This window comes from Limulus polyphemus, unplaced genomic scaffold (genome assembly GCF_000517525.1).
Source record: "Limulus polyphemus unplaced genomic scaffold, Limulus_polyphemus-2.1.2 Scaffold508, whole genome shotgun sequence".
In the NCBI taxonomy this organism is placed as follows: Eukaryota; Metazoa; Arthropoda; class Merostomata; order Xiphosura; family Limulidae; genus Limulus; species Limulus polyphemus.
In genome coordinates this window covers 12,692-32,708 of record NW_013666118.1, presented here as the reverse complement: position 1 = coordinate 32,708, position 20,017 = coordinate 12,692, and the positions used below count along the sequence as shown (strand labels likewise).

General features: G+C 32.0%; 1 protein-coding gene across 3 annotated transcripts in view; it reads left to right on the top strand.

The window, feature by feature from the left end:
* LOC106458748 (mitochondrial proton/calcium exchanger protein-like) overlaps positions 1 to 20,017 on the top strand; it is a 59,900-nt gene that overhangs the window by 30,326 nt on the left and 9,557 nt on the right. For all 3 annotated transcript variants that reach the window (XR_002610421.1, XM_022385052.1, XM_013918287.2), the window contains exons 8-10: positions 5,524 to 5,696; positions 9,680 to 9,885; positions 16,982 to 17,132. Coding sequence is in view for 2 of the 3 variants with exons in the window: in XM_022385052.1 (XP_022240760.1) it covers positions 5,524 to 5,696; positions 9,680 to 9,885; positions 16,982 to 17,132 (530 nt within the window). In the remaining variant the exon portion in view is untranslated. The remainder of the gene's footprint in view (positions 1 to 5,523; positions 5,697 to 9,679; positions 9,886 to 16,981; positions 17,133 to 20,017) is intronic.

Here is a 20,017-nt window from a genome sequence, read left to right as displayed (position 1 = left end):
AATTAACTTATATTTAACTGAACTTATTTATTGTTGAATTAGTGACTCGACGGGAAATTGAAAAACAAACAATCCAAAGTCATAACTCAACTCCTATGAAATAGTCCTTGTTTGGGCACCAATATAACAGTCTAAAATAACATGCTGCTACAACCAGGGTTCAACAAAAAACAATTTATTAAACTGTAACAACAGCTGGAATAAAATTTAGCTATTACCAAAAACACATGTGCCTGGCCAGGACTTGATACTACTGTTAATGAACAATAAAACATAAATATCCATATTAATTATTTCAAATACTGGAATCATGAAAAAGAACCAGCAGCAGAAGAAAACTAATTCCAAAAAACAACAACAACTCAATATTCCAAAATCACTTTTTTATATTAATAACAATATTGAGTGACAAACGACAGTAATTCACTAATGCTGCTTATGAAGCTTATGGCAGGGTATTTATTCACTCTGAGATCACAAGAGTACATCTAATGTAATCATAAATTTACATAATATTTTGCTACATTAACTCTGTGTTCCCAGGTTCTAACTTTACTAGTAGGTAATGTCGCTTTCATCATATATTGTTTCAAAAATAAAACTAGTAGATGAAACTGTTAAAAATTTGATGAGAACACTCCTAAAAGTTTGTAGTTTAAGAAAAAATAAAATATTTAATTTTTATTTTTTTACTATTTCTAATACAAAAATTATTTATATAATGTAGTTATTTGCATTCAGACTGAATATTTCACCTGCAAGGTGATTTTTATATGGAGTATAAAAATACTATTTATTATTTTACAGTTTTCACATTTCATTTGCATAATCTCTAGAACCTCCTAAATGAATATCAAAAGTTTTTTAAGGTAAATGTTTATATTTTATTTTCCATTTTCTCTACTTTATCACTAACTGCCTATTATCATTAGCTTACACTGCAATGAAATGCTTAAAATTAAGAAATGGAAATATGAACATACTATTTAGCTCTTTCTTGAAGTCTTTTGAAACTTGTTTTTTTATATGCCTAATTTCATGCTTATATCTTTTCATTTATAGTTTATTTGTATTTTCCTTTCTAGTTATTTGTCTTTTATTATTTATGCCGATATGTCAGCTGGTGCCCGCAGGGCTTTATTATTATTGTATGGCAACCTCTGTGCAGAGACTCATTTCATAAGCGCAAATTTGGAGGAGTCATTGCACATGCAAGTGTATCACACTCTTATTAGTAGAGAGTTCTGCTGCAAGATGACATCATAATGCAGTGGTACAAATTCACATAGTTTCATGTGAGATTAGGTGTTAGTTTTCACAAGGCTGATTACTTGCAAACCTCTTTGGCAGAAGTTGCGAACTTTAGAGGAAAGAAGTTATTCTGTGTCAAGAGGTGTGTATCTATTGAAAATAGATTTTCAGGTAAGGAAAATGTTAATGTTCAGAGGGGCACTTGTAGAGAAAATCTTGGAGAATTAATCTACAAAAGAGCTCAGATAGAAAGGACGGTGTTTTGTAAGTTTTCCATCTTTTGTCTTCAGGTCAGCTAGTTTTTGGAAGGATTTATATATAACTAATTACACCATTAACTACCCTAATAAAAAAAAACAATAATGGGTATTTAACCTTGCTACAGAGAGAGACTTGATTACTCTTTTGTAAAAAAAAAAAGTTTGTTACTTGATGATAAGTACTGCAGTCTTTAAGGATTCCAAGTAAACCTAGTGGGGTTGCTCAATCCAGTGTATTTTTTTTATTTTGTTGTTAGTGAAAATTTCATATTTACATCTCCAATGATTGGAACTTGAATTGTGGTAGATTTTTTTCACTTTATTAACTTTATTAAGACAGTCATCAGAAAGACTTTGCTCTCATGCTATGGGCTCTGTTGAATCAACCAAGTTTGTGACCCCAAATTTAGCTTTATAGTTTCCGTAGTATAACTTCTAATATGTTTTGTAGATCTTTACAAAATTTTGCAAGCTTTCAGTAATTATTAAGAGTCATTTGTAGACAAAAAAATCTGAATTTTTAATGAAGTATTTTTTAATAAAACTTTCTCCATGAACATATGGAGTCAAAGTAATTACTGCTTTGAGTGAAAGTGATTTTCATGTTAAGATTAAAAATACTTTTCTTCATCTGAAAAATCTCGGATTTCATTAGCATAATCCTTAAAACCTCCTAAATAAAGTTCAAACTTTTTTTTCAATAAGAATTTATTTTATCTGTTATTTTTCTACCCTAACTCTATATTAGGTTGGTGAATTTTACCGACCCCATAAGCACCAAAAAAATCGAAATCACCCTCTTTTTACTTCTAGAATGCTTCAGATTGTAACATGAAACTACATTTGTTTATCCTGTATAGCTTTAAACTCATGACAGTATACATCTGTTTATGTTTACATTTTGTTGTTTTATTGCACTTTGAACAGTGTCTAACTGATATTCCCATCATAAAATTTGTAAATCACTTGGCAAACTTGCAGTTTATGTTACCCTTTTGAATTACATAACACACAAGCTACTGACGAGTTTCTCGATGGTATACCTGGTGAAAAAATGTAATATTGTTTTACTATTCTACCTAATCTGACCTTATCTAGCCTAAAATGTTTCTCATTTTTACCTTTTAGTTACTTTTATAATAATAAATAAAGAATACACATGAAAAACAAGAAATAAGGTATTTACCTGGGTCTAATTCCCTAATATGACTTCACTAAAATTGATAAGTACTCTAGACATGGAGTCAGAATAGGGATTTGTAGCTTGAGAAACTAATGTAGACACTATTTCCAGCCTAGTTTGTTTACTTTTTTTAGAGTTTCTAGTTGTAGGCTAGAAAATATAATCTTTGCATTTTGATTCAACTTGTTTTTGTACTTTTTTGATGATCTCAGTTCCCATTTTTAAATTAACAATTTTAATTATCTTGTTTCTTAAGTTTTTTATGTCCACCTATGGAGAATAAAGTTAAAGATACATATGTACATATGTATTTAATTGAATGTTACATGTTTTTCAACAGTTTATTGCTGCATTGCTTTTTTCCACCCAACCATTATTTACTGAGCCAGGTGGTTTTGTGTAAACATGTTTAACAAGCAACGTATGAAAATCAGTAGAATAAATCACCACTCACAAGAGTAAAGAAATCTACCATGGTAATCATCTACTGTTAGAAAACTCACTGAAATAGTTGCAGAAAACTACATAGAGACAAAGTACAACAGTGATCTGGAGAAATGATGAATCCTAAATGTGGCAGTTTCCAATTAATGCACTATAAGTTGCACAAATTATTTTCCAATTAATATGCACTGGATTTTTTTTAATGGCAGAAAGTAAAGGACTTTAATTCTTCTGGGCAAAATGATTAAAGCACTTGACTTAATTTTAAAACTACTATTACTATTGTCCATGTTTCAGCAAAATATTCGTAACTGTTTTTTCTGTTGCAGCTTGTAAAACTATAATCAATGATAATAAGGATGAAGACTTTTATAAATATATATATTGTTTTCTCTAATAAAATGAAGCATTTCTGGTTAGTATAAAACAGAGCATTTCCGTCAAGTGTAACAGTGCTCAAATGGCTTAAATGTTTTACTGGCTTTGAAGAACTTATTTTGTAGCAAAGAAGAACTTCAAAAATCTTATAAGGTGGAAACGGGAATCAGTTTAAAAATAGCCCTACAACCTTTGCAGGAGTTTGTTTAGTAGCTGTGCATATATTTTGACACAGTATACATACCTGTTTTTACTGTAGGCTTCTGTGCTTGAATGGCTTCGAAAAGAAACTTGGACAGTAATGATGAAAAAACTGAAAATTAATCCTTTTATTTCAAGAATCACAATAAAAATAGTCCTGTGACCTGTGCACAAGTTTTTTAGTAGGTTTGCCCAAGTTTGAATAAAATATTCATAACCGTTTTTTCTGTAGGCTTGTGAAACAAGAAACATATGAATAATAATATGATGAAGAACAAATAGATGAATTTTGATTTTTTTCTAACAATTGAAAAATCAAATTATTTGCTGTAATCAATATTATAGCAGCCTTAACCATTGAGATTAGAAGGTCTTGAATGTTGTTTTAAGAACAAGTCTGCTTTTTAAGATGGTTTTTGCCTGTATGTTCTACTAGAATTTTTGTTAAATTTCTGGGCAATCTTTATTATGAACCATATCATGGTTGATATGTAATGAAATGTGTTAATTATCTTTCTGTTATGAAAAATAAAACATTATAGCAATTTGTCTTTATTCAAAAAGTATAAACAGCTAAAAATTAAATTAAAAAAGATGATGATTCCACATTAAGTGTGGCAAAATGTACATGCTATGTACTTTTTTAACTCCCATTTTAGCTGTTTATATTTTAACTTTTAAATATACGGGATACCTCTTTTTACATACAATTCTTCTGTATGTTGTGTTTTATTAAACTACTAAACTCTCAAGGATAAGAAGATAGGAAGCTGTATTGATACTATATAGTTCCTTTATATTTTGTTCTTTAATGTTTGTGTGGTTTAACAAATATAACAAATTCAATATAAAAACATTTATCGATTATTACATATAGATCATAGGGTTTTCAGTTTAATATTTCTTAAATCTTATTTATTATCAAAAAATTTTTTAAGCTTCAACTTCTAATAAGTTTTGTCTTTATTAACATCATAAAACTAAAAATGAATTAATATACTGAGAAATCAAATCATGTTTGATCTTTTATCTGTTTAAGGCTCTGTGGGATGATTTTGCAGGACTAAAGGTTTTCTCTATCAGAGTAGACTAATTGACTTATTCTTTACTTAATATTTTAACTAAATACGTTGTTAAGCATACCAAATTTTATACCCTCTGGAGTTCTTACTGTTTAATACATGTAAATCTTGTTTCTTCTGTTATCAAATATATGATTAAATTGTTAGAAATTTTCTATTGTGTGCTTTTTTCATGCACTTGAGAGCACTTCTAGAAAGTTTATTATCATTTCATCAATGCCTTGTGAAGGACATTATGTAATAATTGAATTCATTGACCAAAAGCAATATTTATTTCACATGAAACTTGGTTTGTAACTTGTACAGTACAAGATGTGACTTATTTGCATTCACATATGTGCTAGGCTGTAAAAATGTTTATTGTAACTAAGTACTTTCTTTCATATTTGACTTACATTGATACATTTCTGTAGTGTAAGTTTATCAACTCCAACAAGCTATTAATTAAAATGTATGCAACCTTATCCTTTTATGATCAGCCTAGTTTGAGAAATAAATGTTTGCAACTCTGTTGCTTCCAGGATATTTCTGTAAAACTCTGTAAATTTGGAATCTATATAAGCCTGACTAAAATTAAGAATAATTTTATTTTGAGCAAAGAAATGTAATTCAGTAGGAAACTACTGTTGCTCTATTTCTGTAATGTTCTTGTAATTTTTCGCAAATTCTTTATAAAATATTTGGTTATGTAGAAATAATTTGATAATCTTATTCTTGACAATAGTGGATCAAGCAAAACAATCCATTATAGAAAGATTGAAGTTTGAAGAATTGTCCAAGGATGACTTTGCAGACCTAGAAGATGCACTTGAGAATATAGCAAATGAAAAGAGAAAGCTTTTGTTAGAAAAGGAAGAGCTAGAGGAACTGAAAGAAGAGATGGCAGATTATAAAGAGGTAGATAGTTATATTCTGTTATGTAAATGTACTTAACTCTTTCAGGACCACAGAGTACCTTTTAGATGTTAAGTGCACACCTACATATATTTCAACATTTAAGTAAAAATGATAAAAGTAACTCTGTTTCACCAATTTTTCACTCAAAAATATTTAGTCTTCATATTTTGTCACATTTATTTATTTTTGTTCACAAAGAAAAATAATAAAAAATTTCAGTCTTTTATTTCTGCTCAGCCTTGGGAAGTCTTGCCTGTGAACTTTACACCTATTGACTTTTACAACTTTTTTATGCATCTCAAATCATAGAAATTACCCTCTCCTGAGAATGTAATTATTCATGTCTTATTTTTCACATGATTTTTTCCTTCCATGTTTGAGGTTTTATTTTACAACCTTTGTTCCCACGTTTTCATGATGGCAAAGCATGTGGTCTGTACAATTACTAGTGAACCACGGACTTGAAAATATCTACAAACAAAGTTTAAATACCATTGAAGAGAGCATCTTATAAACTATTTACATCAATGTAGAGTAAATAAAGTGGTTTGGAAAATTTGCTAGATGAAACTCCTGCAGGCATGAAAGATGGAATCTAATGGTAAGTTTAGAAGACTTTGTAGCAAACCACAGATCAAAGAATTTTTTTTTATAATTTCTTTAAACATTATTTTCACTCCTGAAAACATTTTTGTGTTATGTATGTTTGAAAGGTATGGAAATTTTGTTCTATAGCAAAACCTCAGTTAAGCTTAGTTAGATTTAACGAGTACAGTAGGCAACAGCTAAATATTCTGTTGTCTCAAATTCCTTATGTTTTTAACATTATTGTTAAATTTATCATATTCAACCAGTGTGCATAAATAAAAGAACTTATTAATTATCAAAAAGAAACTATATTCATCAGATAAAAATTTATCTTGACCAAGGATATTAGCCCGGGCAATGCCAGTGTTTAGGGAACTCGACTCGCATTCTGCGGGTCGTGGGTTCGAATCCCCATCCCACCAAATATGCTTGCCCTTTCAACCATGGAGGCATTATAATGTGATGGTCAATCCAACCATTCATTGGTAAAAGAGTAGCCCAAGAGTTGGCGGTGAGTGATGATGACTAGCTGCCTTCCCTCTAGTCTTACACTGCTAAATTAGGGACAGCTAGTGCAGATAGCCCTCAAGTAGTTTAGGGCAAACATTATGCTGTAGGCTAAAGCAAACTCTCTGCCAATCATTACGTTATTTACCTTTTCACAGATTTTTTATTTTTAATATTTTCCTTTCAAATTCTTTATCTTTTGTTATTTATGCCAACACACTCCAACGTGTGTCTGCAGGTGATATAGCATTATGATTGGCAGAGAGTCCACTGTAGCCTACAGCGTGATGTTTGCCCTCAGATCTTTTTATAACAATAATCACCAAAACAACGAATAGAAAAACAAAAATAATCATTAAACCTTTCAAATATGAATTTTAAAACACAAGTAATACATAATTAACTAAAATATAAAGGTAAAACCTAAATGCCATTTTGCTGTCTATCAAACTAATAGGGATGCTGCTCTCAACAATGGAATAAGCTTTTTTTCAACTTCCTCTCTAAAATGCAAACATCAATTAGCTTTCCTAATTTAGGAAATACAGTGTGAAATTGGCTCTTTTTATTAGCTATAAACATGACATTCAATTTAAAATGGTCACTTAGCAATGCAGCTTCTACTTTGCAAGTAGGCTTATCTGAACTGAGAAAACTTTTACAACTGTTATCTCGGGGACAAGTATGCTTTAAACGTCTTGGAGAGACTGTCTATATTACATATACAGTTTCTTCTATACCAGCTTTTAAAGTTGATGTTTGTAACTGCAAGTACTTTACATGAGAGAAAAAGCACAGATTTAAATTATTGTTTTAGAGGTTTATTTTTAGATAAAGGAATAATAACTTAGATAATATAAAACTTTGAATTATAACATGCTTGGTAATAATAATTTCATTAAAATTCATTGACAATAAAGTGGTTTAATTAATTTTTGAATGTAACTCAGTAATGCGCAGAAAAGGGTTTACAAATGGTGTCGTCTTGATAGGGTTAATATACAACAAATTTATGTGAATCTGACCAAACAAAACTATGCAATATTGTACATGCATATTAAAAGGTATTTGTGCAAGAAAGTAATAGCATTTTCTTTTCTTACAACCAATGGTATGATACTAGTTAATTTTTTAGAATTTAACCATGTAACACTGTAACCAAATATTCAGTATTTTTTACCTGAAAGAAGAGAGTTCCACAATAATAAGTATTTTGGATTAATCAATTTTGGCCATATAGTCCCAATGTAGTCTAAGAAAGTCAAAGTTAAAATAACAATATATTCTCTAAGGTATTTACTCAGTCAAGTTATAATCCAGCAATTTCAAAGCTTTTATCTTTATTTCTACTAATGTGATTAATATGAAAATAAAATCAGTTAATAACAAAAATTCCAAATTTTTAAATTTAATAGTTATAATTATTTATAACAAACTTAGAAAGAAAATTATTGCATTGGAAAACAGGATGCCTATACTTATACAGTCATAAGAATTGCTTTTTCAAGAGACTCCTGGGACACTGTGATATTGATGTAAGCAACCTATTGTGCATATCAAAAACTAACTTGTTACCTTGTACACTTACATAATTTTATTAGGTAATGTTTGACAAAACATTATTTTTGGAGAGAATGGGATGTTATTGTAACAGTGTTTTAACAAAATCATGATTCAAAGAGAGTCAAAAGATGTATAATTATGTAAAATTTCATATAACTGTGAAAATGTATAAAGAGATACAGTATTTTATGGAAAAAAACATCCTCCCACCATTTCTGTGGCTATTATTCAACATAACTATAAGTATTATCCTTATAAAACTAAAATTATATGAGGGATTTCCAATCTGGTGGGTTTGTCTAAACTTGATAAAAAAAGTTATGTCACAGTACAGTGGTGTAGCTTAAGAAGTGCAAATTAAAGATATGACTTCATTTTTTCACTCCTGAGGATGATGCAAAAGTATATATTGAAACGTGTAGAGTGTATGAGATTGTTTTCCAGTCTCATCAGGGTTTTTTACCATTTTTTAACATTGTACAGTAAGTTGTTATTTTAGTAATTTGGAGACTGGAAACAATCTCATTTTATAGAATTGTGTATAAAATAATCGTTTCTTAAAAAATTTTAGTTTTTAAGATATGACTTCATATTTGATTACTTAATATAACCGGTAACCACTTTTTTTTATTATATGTATATGTGTATGTGAACTTTTCACAACCTTTTCACTTATGACCAATCATCAAAATACAATATGAATTGTGGTTACCACAGTTGTATCCAGAGCTTTAAATAATTGTCTCAGTTACTTTAAAGATCACATGCTTAGAATTACTTTGTGTTATTGTTTACATAATAAAGGTTTTGCAAGTTAGGTGTGAGGTTAAAACTACTATGTTTTATTATGCACATTCGATTACTCAAGCATCAGTAACCCTGAGGATCACATAATTAAAATAATTTGACACATATTTATGTATATTCTGTGAATCTAGATTTGGCAAGTAACAGTTCTGAAAAGCATTTAATTAAGAGCCATAATTCATATTTATGAACTTACTTGGTACCTCTTTCATTCAGATTAATTCCTACACAAAATATTATCATCAATAGCAGCATTTTGAATAAATGTTTGTGTCATGACATCAATGTGTGGCAGGTAACAGTTACATAAATTTATAATTCACATTAGATTCACTTCTATTGTATGCTTACATTTGTATCACTATAAATACTGAAAATAATGTAGAAATTAGAAATAATTAATTCAAGTTTTATTTAAACTTATCAGTAAATATCTATATTAAAAATGCCATTTTGTATTTTAATGAATATACAGTTATTAAATGTTGATATAGTACAGTTCAAATATTTTTTTTCAGGATATTGAAGAATTTCATGAAGTAATTTTGAAGCGAGGTGATACAAACCTTCAAGAATCAAAGGCAGCAAAACATCTGTTTAACAAAGTTAACAACATGATAACTAAAATGGACTTAGTGTTAGCTGAACTAGCTAAGGAGAGAAACAGTTTGCAGCAACATATTGAAGACATGGCACAAAAAGGAGAAAATGTCCAGCAGGAAAGGTTAGATATTTCAACTCATTTTTGCATTTTTAATGTGTGTATTAATCATCTGTGCCCTGTAAGAAAAAGATAAATGGAATAGTATAGTGTACCTTAATCCTTGAGTGTTCAGCTTTTTGTGTGTGAAATGTTTTCGGTCAGTAAAATTGAATTTAAGAATAAGCAGTTTATACATCAAATCAAACATATTTATTGGTGTGAGGTATCTTTATATTATCCAATCTTAAGTACTAAAATAACTTGGTATTTCAAGAATTAGTAAAATTTTTGTTTGAAAGTACAGTAAAACCTTTTTGACTGGGCACCCCTTCTGACTGCATCCAAATGTCCTCTATAGCAAGGTGCCCTTAATATAAAAAATGAGCCATGCAAAGCTGGATTCTGTATTGACCATACTAAATTTCTTAATTTTAAAGCCTCCCATTTTATTTGGTGTATGCAGGACATGGTGTTTGTGAGTTGCATGTTGCCATGACATGGAGCATTGTCAACAGGAGGTTTCAGGGGTGAATTAGCTGTATTCTTTTTTTTTTTTATTGGTCACAAAGTATCCAAGTACTTCCCTTACGAGTTTGAACTGCTAAACATTTCACATTTATTTTCTGTATTTATTTTACTGTCAACAACTGCAGTAGAAATCTGATGAAAATAAAGCAACAAACCACTGCTTGTAGACTGTTTATGTGACACCATAACATGATACTCTTGAGAGCAACAAAGCATGCACTCAGAAAAAAGCTGACTTGCCCCTTGCTCCGAGAACATGATGTGTAATTTATCAGCTTATGCATCCTACAGTGTTTACAACAAGAATTCCCCAGAGTAATAAGATTGCCCTTCAAATCCGTGAAATCATTTATTACAGTATATTGTTCAGAGGTGATCCATTAAACATTGCAAGTGTTTGAATATTGCTCATCCTTCTGGGATGTTTGGAATTTAGTGATATACCATACAGGCATATAAAGATAACTGCCTGCTTTATCAAGTGCCCATTTAGAGAATGAGACTAAAGAAATTGCCCTTAATCAGGAATATTAAAGTGCCCATTATAGCAAGATTTACTTTGGTTACAAATAATATAAAAAAAGAAAGAGACTGAAAAGGTCTGCTGTTAATGGTGTGGTGCCGTTAATCAGGGTTTCACTGTATTATTTTTGTACATATATGTTGATGTGTTTTACAAACTATCCCAGACTTTTACAAGTTTTCTTTGTGCATAATTGTACTTATTTTCTGTTAGTTTCCTTTATTTTGAAAGATTAGTTTTCATAGGTTATTTACGAGACTTTGAAGTCTATTAGTGTATACTGTTTTCAGAAATATTACATAACTCTGCATAACAAAAAGCTGTTCTCTTTCATACACTGCTGTGTAAATTCTTACACATGTCACAAGCCTTGAACAAAGCTCCCACCATTACATGAGTCATCATGTATTATGCCAACCTATGATGTCAACATCTTTAAACTGTAGCTCTCCACCAGTAGGAAGGCAACACGTCCTCCTTGTGCTGTAATTCCCCATAAGTACTAGCATGTGAACAAAGGCTCATTCTGTCCTTGGCACTGCTTGTATTCAGACTTGTTTTTTTAGTAATTACTGTAACTTGTGCAGTCAGTGTTTTAAACGTTCATTATCATTCTTTTATAATTCTCTCTTTTCTTAATTTTCTTCATTATGGGCAAGAAAATTCCCACATTTTAAACTTTACAGTCAGAATATTGGTTTGCATTATCTTCAGTTTGATTTTCTTTTACTCATATTTGTACTTTTGGGGCATATGTCCCATTGTCCATTCCCGTTGTATTACCTAACATACAGGTTTTGTTTTCTAACATTTGTCATTAGGCCTGTGCACCCTCCTAGCACAATTGACTCCCTTTATACTGTAGAGCACAATCATCACTTCACAATTTGGCACTTGTGTATAAAGACGTCTTTTGTTTTTCTTTTCTTTTTTTGCTTGTGAACTTCTAAGATATAGACATTTTTTTGTGAAAGTATTTACAAAGACATAACCTGTTGTGGAAAGATATGTATTGTTGGATTTTTGTTTTCCAACATTTTTTGCACCTGCAGTTTTTGTAGCTTTTTATTTCCACGTTATTATTTCAAAACTGTCACTAACTTTCACTTTGTGTGATGTAGGGCAACGAGACATTGTTCACACTAGACTAACAACTAGAATGATTTTGGGTTTGTCTCTGTTTGTTGAGAAAATGACAGCTTTTGTGCAGTGGATGGTGGAGTCTTTCATGTAGCCTGGACCTTCTTTTGAACCTGAAATACCTTTACCTATGTTTCTCATTCATGACAGAATGGATTTTACCAGTTTGTTCCCACCACCTACCTTTGCCTAATCTTATAACCATGTTATCTTGAATCTATCTAAGCCTTTTTTGTACTTTTGGGACAGTTTTCCTCGGGTACGTTTCTTTCTCTCCTTCACTTTGTAATTCATTCCTTGCTTCTTACTTTTATGTTCTTTACATCGTCTCCAAACATACAAGTTCATAATTGATTAGTTTTACCCAACATTAGTGCATGCATGCCTCATGCTCCTTCCTCTTTTATCTCATCATATGCCTTGGCATAACATCGGGCTGTATTATCTTTCTTATACTTCTAAGTCTCCTGGAGCCTTTTCTTCAAGCTTGGAGGTCATATCCTCTGTCTTTTGTTCAACTTTCTTATGCTTAATTTTTCCCATTTTTGTCTTCCACTCTCTTCCCTTTTATGTTATTTTTCCTCCATTCACCTTCTTTACATGTTAACCCACCATTCCCCTGAAGGGTTTTTGAAAGATACTTGTTCACTTATATTCTCTACAGTGATATATTTATCTTCCCTGGCCTTTTCACTTCATATTTGGTTGATCTGTTGCTAGACTTTGTTGGACCAAGGTATCCATCTTTCTCATGTGATTTTGCCTCCATTTTATTTTGGATATGTTTGTTTGTGTCCTTTCTTCTGCCAGAGAAATTTTCCTGGAGTGCCTGTTTCTCTGGAATTGCATGTTTGGGGCTGTATGCCAATGTTCTTCTTTATCCTTACTGGGTTTTTGTCCCTTCCATGCTCCTTCTTTACATATCTCTGTCTCCTGTCCTCCTGCTTCCCCTCCTCTCCCTGAACCCACTTCATATTCTTCCATTCCCATCTGTTCTTTCAGTACTACTAGTCTTGGCAGTGAATGTCCTTTAAGTCCAGGAACAGTAGGGCCCATTTAGATCAGTTTGTGGACCTTTGCCCTCCATTTGCAGCTGACTGTTGGATACTGGGTGTTCTGTCAGAAAGCCTTACCCTTCATTTTTTCCTATCCTCCTCCACTGTCTCCTATTTCCATGGTAGTATTGGACCTAATGGCTATAGACACTATCAAATGGGTTTCTCATTCTTCTCCAAGATTCTGTTTCTGTCTTTACATTGTTACCAAGTAATTAGGAGATTGGTATCCAATCATAGATATTTGAAGTCTCAATCAGTTTCTCAGCCTCCCTCAATTGACCATAGAAATACTTTTCTCACCCTACAGTGATCTTTTGTTCCAGGTCTTTGGTTGACCGAGGGGGACGTCTTGGATACTTATTTTCAGATTTGGCATCATCTCAACAAGGCTCCTACAGTCATCTGCATCTCCTCCTTTATGAGTTGGTATGTGTGGGTTTGTCCTCCTGGAGAAACTCCATCCCACACCCACTTAGTATCTCATTTGGATGTTTTTCAATTTGCATCTCTGCAGGGCCCAGCCTTCTCTTCTTTGTTTCAGGGACATGCCATATCCTCTCCTCCTCTCACTGTGCTGGAGGTTCTCTCTCTTTTGGGGACTTAGGCTTCCATGGAATCTCTTATCCCTTTGGGTCATGCTCATTTGCAATGGACAATCAATGGAACCTCACTCAGGATCCCTTAGACTCCTCCATTGAACTTCCTTTTTTTCCTACAGGTTGACTTTGTCTAGTGGTTCGACAGAGACAATACCTTTGCTGGAATTTCTCTTCCTTCTCCTCATTTGGATTTTCATCTGTTTATGGATACACCTCTGACAAGGTGAGGGTGCATACTTAGACTTTTAGGAGATAGCCGGTCAATGGTCCATGGTCAAATCAGTTGCTCATATCAATCTGTTGGAGCTCCTGGCTGTTCCTCAGACATTGGACCATTTCCTTCCATAGTCTGCAGATGACTTGTCATGGTCCATTCCAACAACTCAACCATTGTCACTTATATTGGTCATTAAGGAAACATCTAGTCATGTTCATTACATTTTGAAACACTTAATTTCCTTTTCTGAGCCCAATCTCAATGCGTATGGCTTACTGCTGATTGTCTTTCACATCCCTACAAGATTCTCCTGAAAGAGTTGTACCTCATTCCTTGGATGTTTCAGTGGTTAAGCTCACAGCAGGGTATTTCCCTTTTGGATACTTTTGCCACTCATCTCAATACCAAACGTCCTTTGTATTGGTCCCCTATTTCACATGATTCAGTTCTAGCTGTGGATGCATTCAGTCAGGATTAGTCCAACCTTTATGCCTACTCTTTTATCCGTCTTATCTCCAGGGTACTTTCCCTTCTTCAAACCATTCCATGTCGGGTCCTTCTAAGCCCTCCATTCTGGCCAGCCCAACCTTATTATCCTCTGTTGTGTCTTTTTCAGTTATATCTTTTCCTCTTCCTTAGTTCTTGTTCTGTTTGTTCTTCTTCCTTACATGTTTACCAATGTAAATGGTGTATTTTTATCAGTTGTCTCTGTGTTATGGCTTCTCCCCTTCCAAACTTACTGTTCTGAACCCCTAACCCTTTCCAAATTTTTCAGTTGGCCCTTTGACAATGGTTTGTCTATATCTACTATTGAAGGTTATAAGGCTGCATTGTCCAATACATCTTATTTTTACCATTTTGGTTGTGTCTTCTCTCCTGTCCTTTTGATCCTGTTTGGATCATTTTGCCTTCTGTGTCCTCCCCAGTCTACCATCCTTCCAGATTGGAATCAAAATGTTGCATTATCTGCCCTTACCCTATCTCTTTTTGAACCTTTAGCCTCTTCATCATTGTACCATTTTTTACTCCTTTTGCATGCAGGTGTCAAAGGTCAGACATGTATGATCTTGATGTTTCTCAAATCCTTTATCATAATTCCTATGTCCTCCTCTATCCAGACCATGCTTTCCTCTCTAAGGTGCCTGCAGTGCAAGAAGGAAACAGCACCATCACCCATATTTCCCTTCGATCCATTGCTCGTCTTTATTTTCAGTCTAATCACATTTGTCTTCTTTTTTGCATGTGGGCTCTTTGTTATTATGTGGCCTGCACTGCTATTTTTCATGATTCATACTCCAGGCTCTTTATCCCATGGAACTACTCTTCTAGCCATGATCTCTCTCCTATTACTCTTATTGGTTGGCATATTCCAAGTTTCCTCTCACCAAATTTGTCATCTTTTCCTCCCTCTGGCTCTTCACTTCCATCATCCATTGAAGTAGATCATACAGGCTGGCAAGTGGACCAATCCTCACATTTTTGTCATACATTACCTTCATCATCTGGATATCAGTTGCCTCTCATTGCCATTCTCCACACCCCTTATCAGCTCTGATTGGGTAAGTTCTTTTTTCTAAATATCTTACCTTTACAAAGGCTTATTTTTATATCTCAGGATTCCACTGAGTGGTGGATGGTGCCAGCCAAGATATACTTAACTTTAACTCCACATTATGCAGCCTTTAGAGTCTGTAATGCTCATTGATGAGAAAGGGTGTTCCACAAAATCGCTCGAGGTTTTCTCACAGTGTATTGCTTCATAAATAAGCTCCATTTCAGACTGCTCCATTTCATTATCAACTCATGGACTATCATTAGGAAAGCAGTGTTGGTATAGCTGACCATCCTTCTGATCCAAGTTGAATGAACCTGGACTAGTGTACTTTTAAAAATAGGGTTTCATAGTCACCTATTACACACTCGTCTGGTGTTACATTTCTCTGGACTCCCCAGTGAAATTATACCCCATTCTACTAGTGGAGTACAGGAGTCCTTGCCACTTACCAGTTCCTAGAAGCTTGGGTGGTGGATCATAGAGGCTTCCTCCTGAGTGTGACCACTTCCACTCAGTAGAGAGTAGGGCGATGGTATTCTGTTGATGTGTACTCTCCACCTACCACAGACCAGACAAAAAATTCCCACTGCTGCCTAGTTTTTGACTGGATGAATCTGCCACATGCAGCTCACTCCTCCGACTGGCCTGTCCGCCATCCTACTGCCACCTGGATGTCAGTTCCTTGGCAATCTGTTATATTGTGTTATATTGCTAGATAATAATGAAGCAGTTTATTTTAAAACATAGCTTTTATTTGAAAAACTTTCATTTTGATATTCCAGAAGGGAGCATCAAACATCTGCATTGGCTGTTTAGAATATGGCAGAAGAAAAGAGAAAACCTTGTTTCCTCTTTATTTCAAATGAGTAATAATAGCATTTTTTGAAACACATTGCAGTACTGGGCAGAATAAAATAATTGGCTCTGATTGGCTGAGATATTTGGAATTTGATACGTAGTTATGGTTACTGTGATCCTGTGATGATTCAACCTCAGCATGTGACAATGCAACATTTTGCTTCCGGTGTCATTAATTAATACATGGAAATGAGCCATATTATGCAGCAGAGAATTATAGTCTATTCAGATGTGTTTTGAAGCTGTAAGAATTATCAGAGACCAGATTATGAAAACAGTCTTTTCATAATGTGACTGGTCTGTCTTAAGCAAAAACATTGGTGCATCAGTTATTGTTGGGGACTGGATATCATCGTATATTATCTAGTTGTTTACATTTTTTAATTTATACTAGTTTTTTTTCTGTAGACTAGTTCATTTTACATGGCTGTGTTCATTCATATTTTAAATGGCTAAAAATACTAAAATAGTCATAATACATTGAAGTAAATATATATATAATCTTGAAATCACTGCTATGTAAGAAATTACATGAAATTGGGAACACAATGTACAAAACTTGTACGTAATTGAGCCTTCAAAACAAGTTAATATCAGTAATATTCATTACAGGTTTGTTTGTTTTTTTTACTAATATAGGGATGATATTATAAACATTAATGACCTTGTACTGGCAATTAGAAGAATTCAAAAAGTGTCAGACGACATCCGTCTTCAGAAGATAGTTGATGTATTAGACCAGATGGACATTGATCATGATGGTGCTGTGGAGATCTATCATGTAATGAAGGTAAATGTAAAAATTATTGTTTTAAGATAAATTAGAAATAAATTAGAGAAGTCTTTCAAAAGAGAAGTTCACTGGTAATTTAGAGATAGAGAAATACAGAAAGCTTGATAGAAAAAGGAATACAGTAGAAACAGTATAAAAAGAGAAATACAATACAGATTTTACTAGAAGAGAAATAAAGAAGAAACTACAGTATAAATATTACTGAAATATATGTAGAAAATCTATTAAAAAAGGAATAAAGCAGAAATACTAATGAATATTGCTTTAGCAACTTTACTATAACAAAATTGTGGTAAAGACCTTGCTAATAGAGAAATACTATAGAAACAATACTGAAATACAATAGAAAATTTACTGAAAAAGGAGAGCAGCAGTATGAACATTGCTGACATAGAAATACAGCTTGAATATTACTGAAAGAGAAATACAGTTGAAACAATACTGAAACAGTATCACCAGAGGAAGGATTACAATAGAAACATTGTTGAAAGAGAAATACAATAGAAATGTGAATAATAATACTGTAGAAAAATATTGAAAGACAGTTATTTTGGAAATATAACTGAAAGAGAAATACAGCTTATATAATACTAATGAAAGATGAATAGACTTAAAACATTACTGAAGGAAAAGCACACTATAAATATTACTTGTTGATATACTGCAGAAACATTACCAAAAATTAAAATACATTAGATGCATTCAAGAAAGAAAATATTGTATCATAACTAATATAGGAATACATTGGAAATGTTACTGAATAATGAAATACAGTAAAAGCATTACTAGAATAGGAATACAGTGGAAATGTCATTGAATGATGAAATATGGTAAAAGCATTACTAGAATAGGAATACAGTGGAAATGTTATTGAATGATGAAATATGGTAAAAGCATTACTAGAATAAGAATACAGTGGAAATGTTACTGAATGATGAAATATGGTAAAAGCATTACTAGAATAGGAATACAGTGGAAATGTTATTGAATGATGAAATATGGTAAAAGCATTACTAGAATAAGAATACAGTGGAAATGTTACTGAATGATGAAATATGGTAAAAGCATTACTAGAATAGGAATACAGTGGAACTGTTATTGAATGATGAAATACAGTAAAAGCATTACTAGAGTAGGAATACAGTGGAACTGTTATTGAATGATGAAATATGGTAAAAGCATTACTAGAATAGGAATACAGTGGAAATGTTACTGAATGATGAAATATGGTAAAATCATTACTAGAAAGGAATACAGTGGAAATGTTACTGAATGATGAAATATGGTAAAATCATTACTAGAAAGGACTACAGTGGAATTTTTACCATCTGATGAAATATGGTAAAATCATTACTAAAAGAGGAATACTTAGAAGCATTTAAAGTAAGTTACTGTACTATATGAGAAATAGAATGCAAATATTATTGAAAGAGAAATACATCAGTAACATTACTGGAAAAAGAATTCCCCATATAATTTTGTTAAAACATAAGCAAAACATTATTAAAAATGTAAGTACAGTGAAAACATTTCTGAAAGATTATTATGGTAGAATCAGTTGTAGATCAAGATTAAAGTAGAAACAATCTTGGAAGAGGGTTATAAAAGGTAAAGATTAGAAGGAGAAATATAGTAGAAAAGGAAGACATTGGTTACATGACATTGGAATACAATGGTAAAACAGTGAAACACTTTGGATGAGAAGTAGTCTTATAAACATAACTGGAAGAGCAGTACAGAAGAAATTAATTTAAAATAAAATAACAGCAACATCTACTGTAGGCATATTTTTGCTTTAATAATTACAATGTACATAAAATCATATATTAATGTATTGGCAAAAGTTATGACGTGCTTATTAAACTCAATCTGTGAAGAAAAGAAAATACCTGATGGACTTAAAATATCAGTGATAAAACCCATTTATAAGTCAGGGGTGAAAAAATGACTTCAATAATGGAAATGTATTTATATAACAAAATGTTAGACCTTTATTGAAAAATATAACATAAACAAATCTCAGTATGGATTTATAAAGAATAAAAGTACCACATCACTCTTAGAAAATGTTTTAAATGATGTGAATTTACAGTTAGATAAAAAAAAAGGTACTTGTGTTATTTCTTAATTTAAGTAGAGCTTTTGATACATTCAATCATGAAATACTGTAATATAAATTATACTTGAAGTGTATAAGGGGAAACTACATAATTGGTTTGTGAATTATTTTAGTAATAAGGTTGCAGTAAGAAAAATTGAAGAAATAGTTAGTACAGAATTAAAAAAAAACAGACAATTGTATATTTCACAGTTGTCTTGTTTTTTCCTCAATCCTGTACTAATTATGGAGTTTCACCAGTACCGACGGTTTCAAGTATCAATTATATAATTATTAATCCAATGACTTGAATATGGTGTTCCACAGGGTTCTGTTTTGGGTCCACTACTATGTATGTTAGCTGTATTTTAACATGGGTTTAAAAAGTAAAATATATCAGTATGCAGATGTTACATCTTTAATTATAACTCATTTTGATGTGGAAACTGGCAAAGAAATCCTACAAGTAGATTTTGCTAGATTAATGTGTTGGCTATATATAAATGAAATCTGTTTGAATATTGATAAAACAAAAAACTGATAATTCACTCAAAATGTGGAAGTAGTATTAATGAAAATATTTTACAATGTCATAATCAAAGATGTAATACTAAATATGAACATTTATTTGCAGAAAATAAGCTAAATAGACCAACTACAAACATCATCTATAAACATATAAATATGATCTGCAATAAATTAAGATCTACTATCTATTATGGAGGATACATATTTTACCAATTAATATAAAAAATAATTTATGTATCTTTAGCAGAATCTGTTA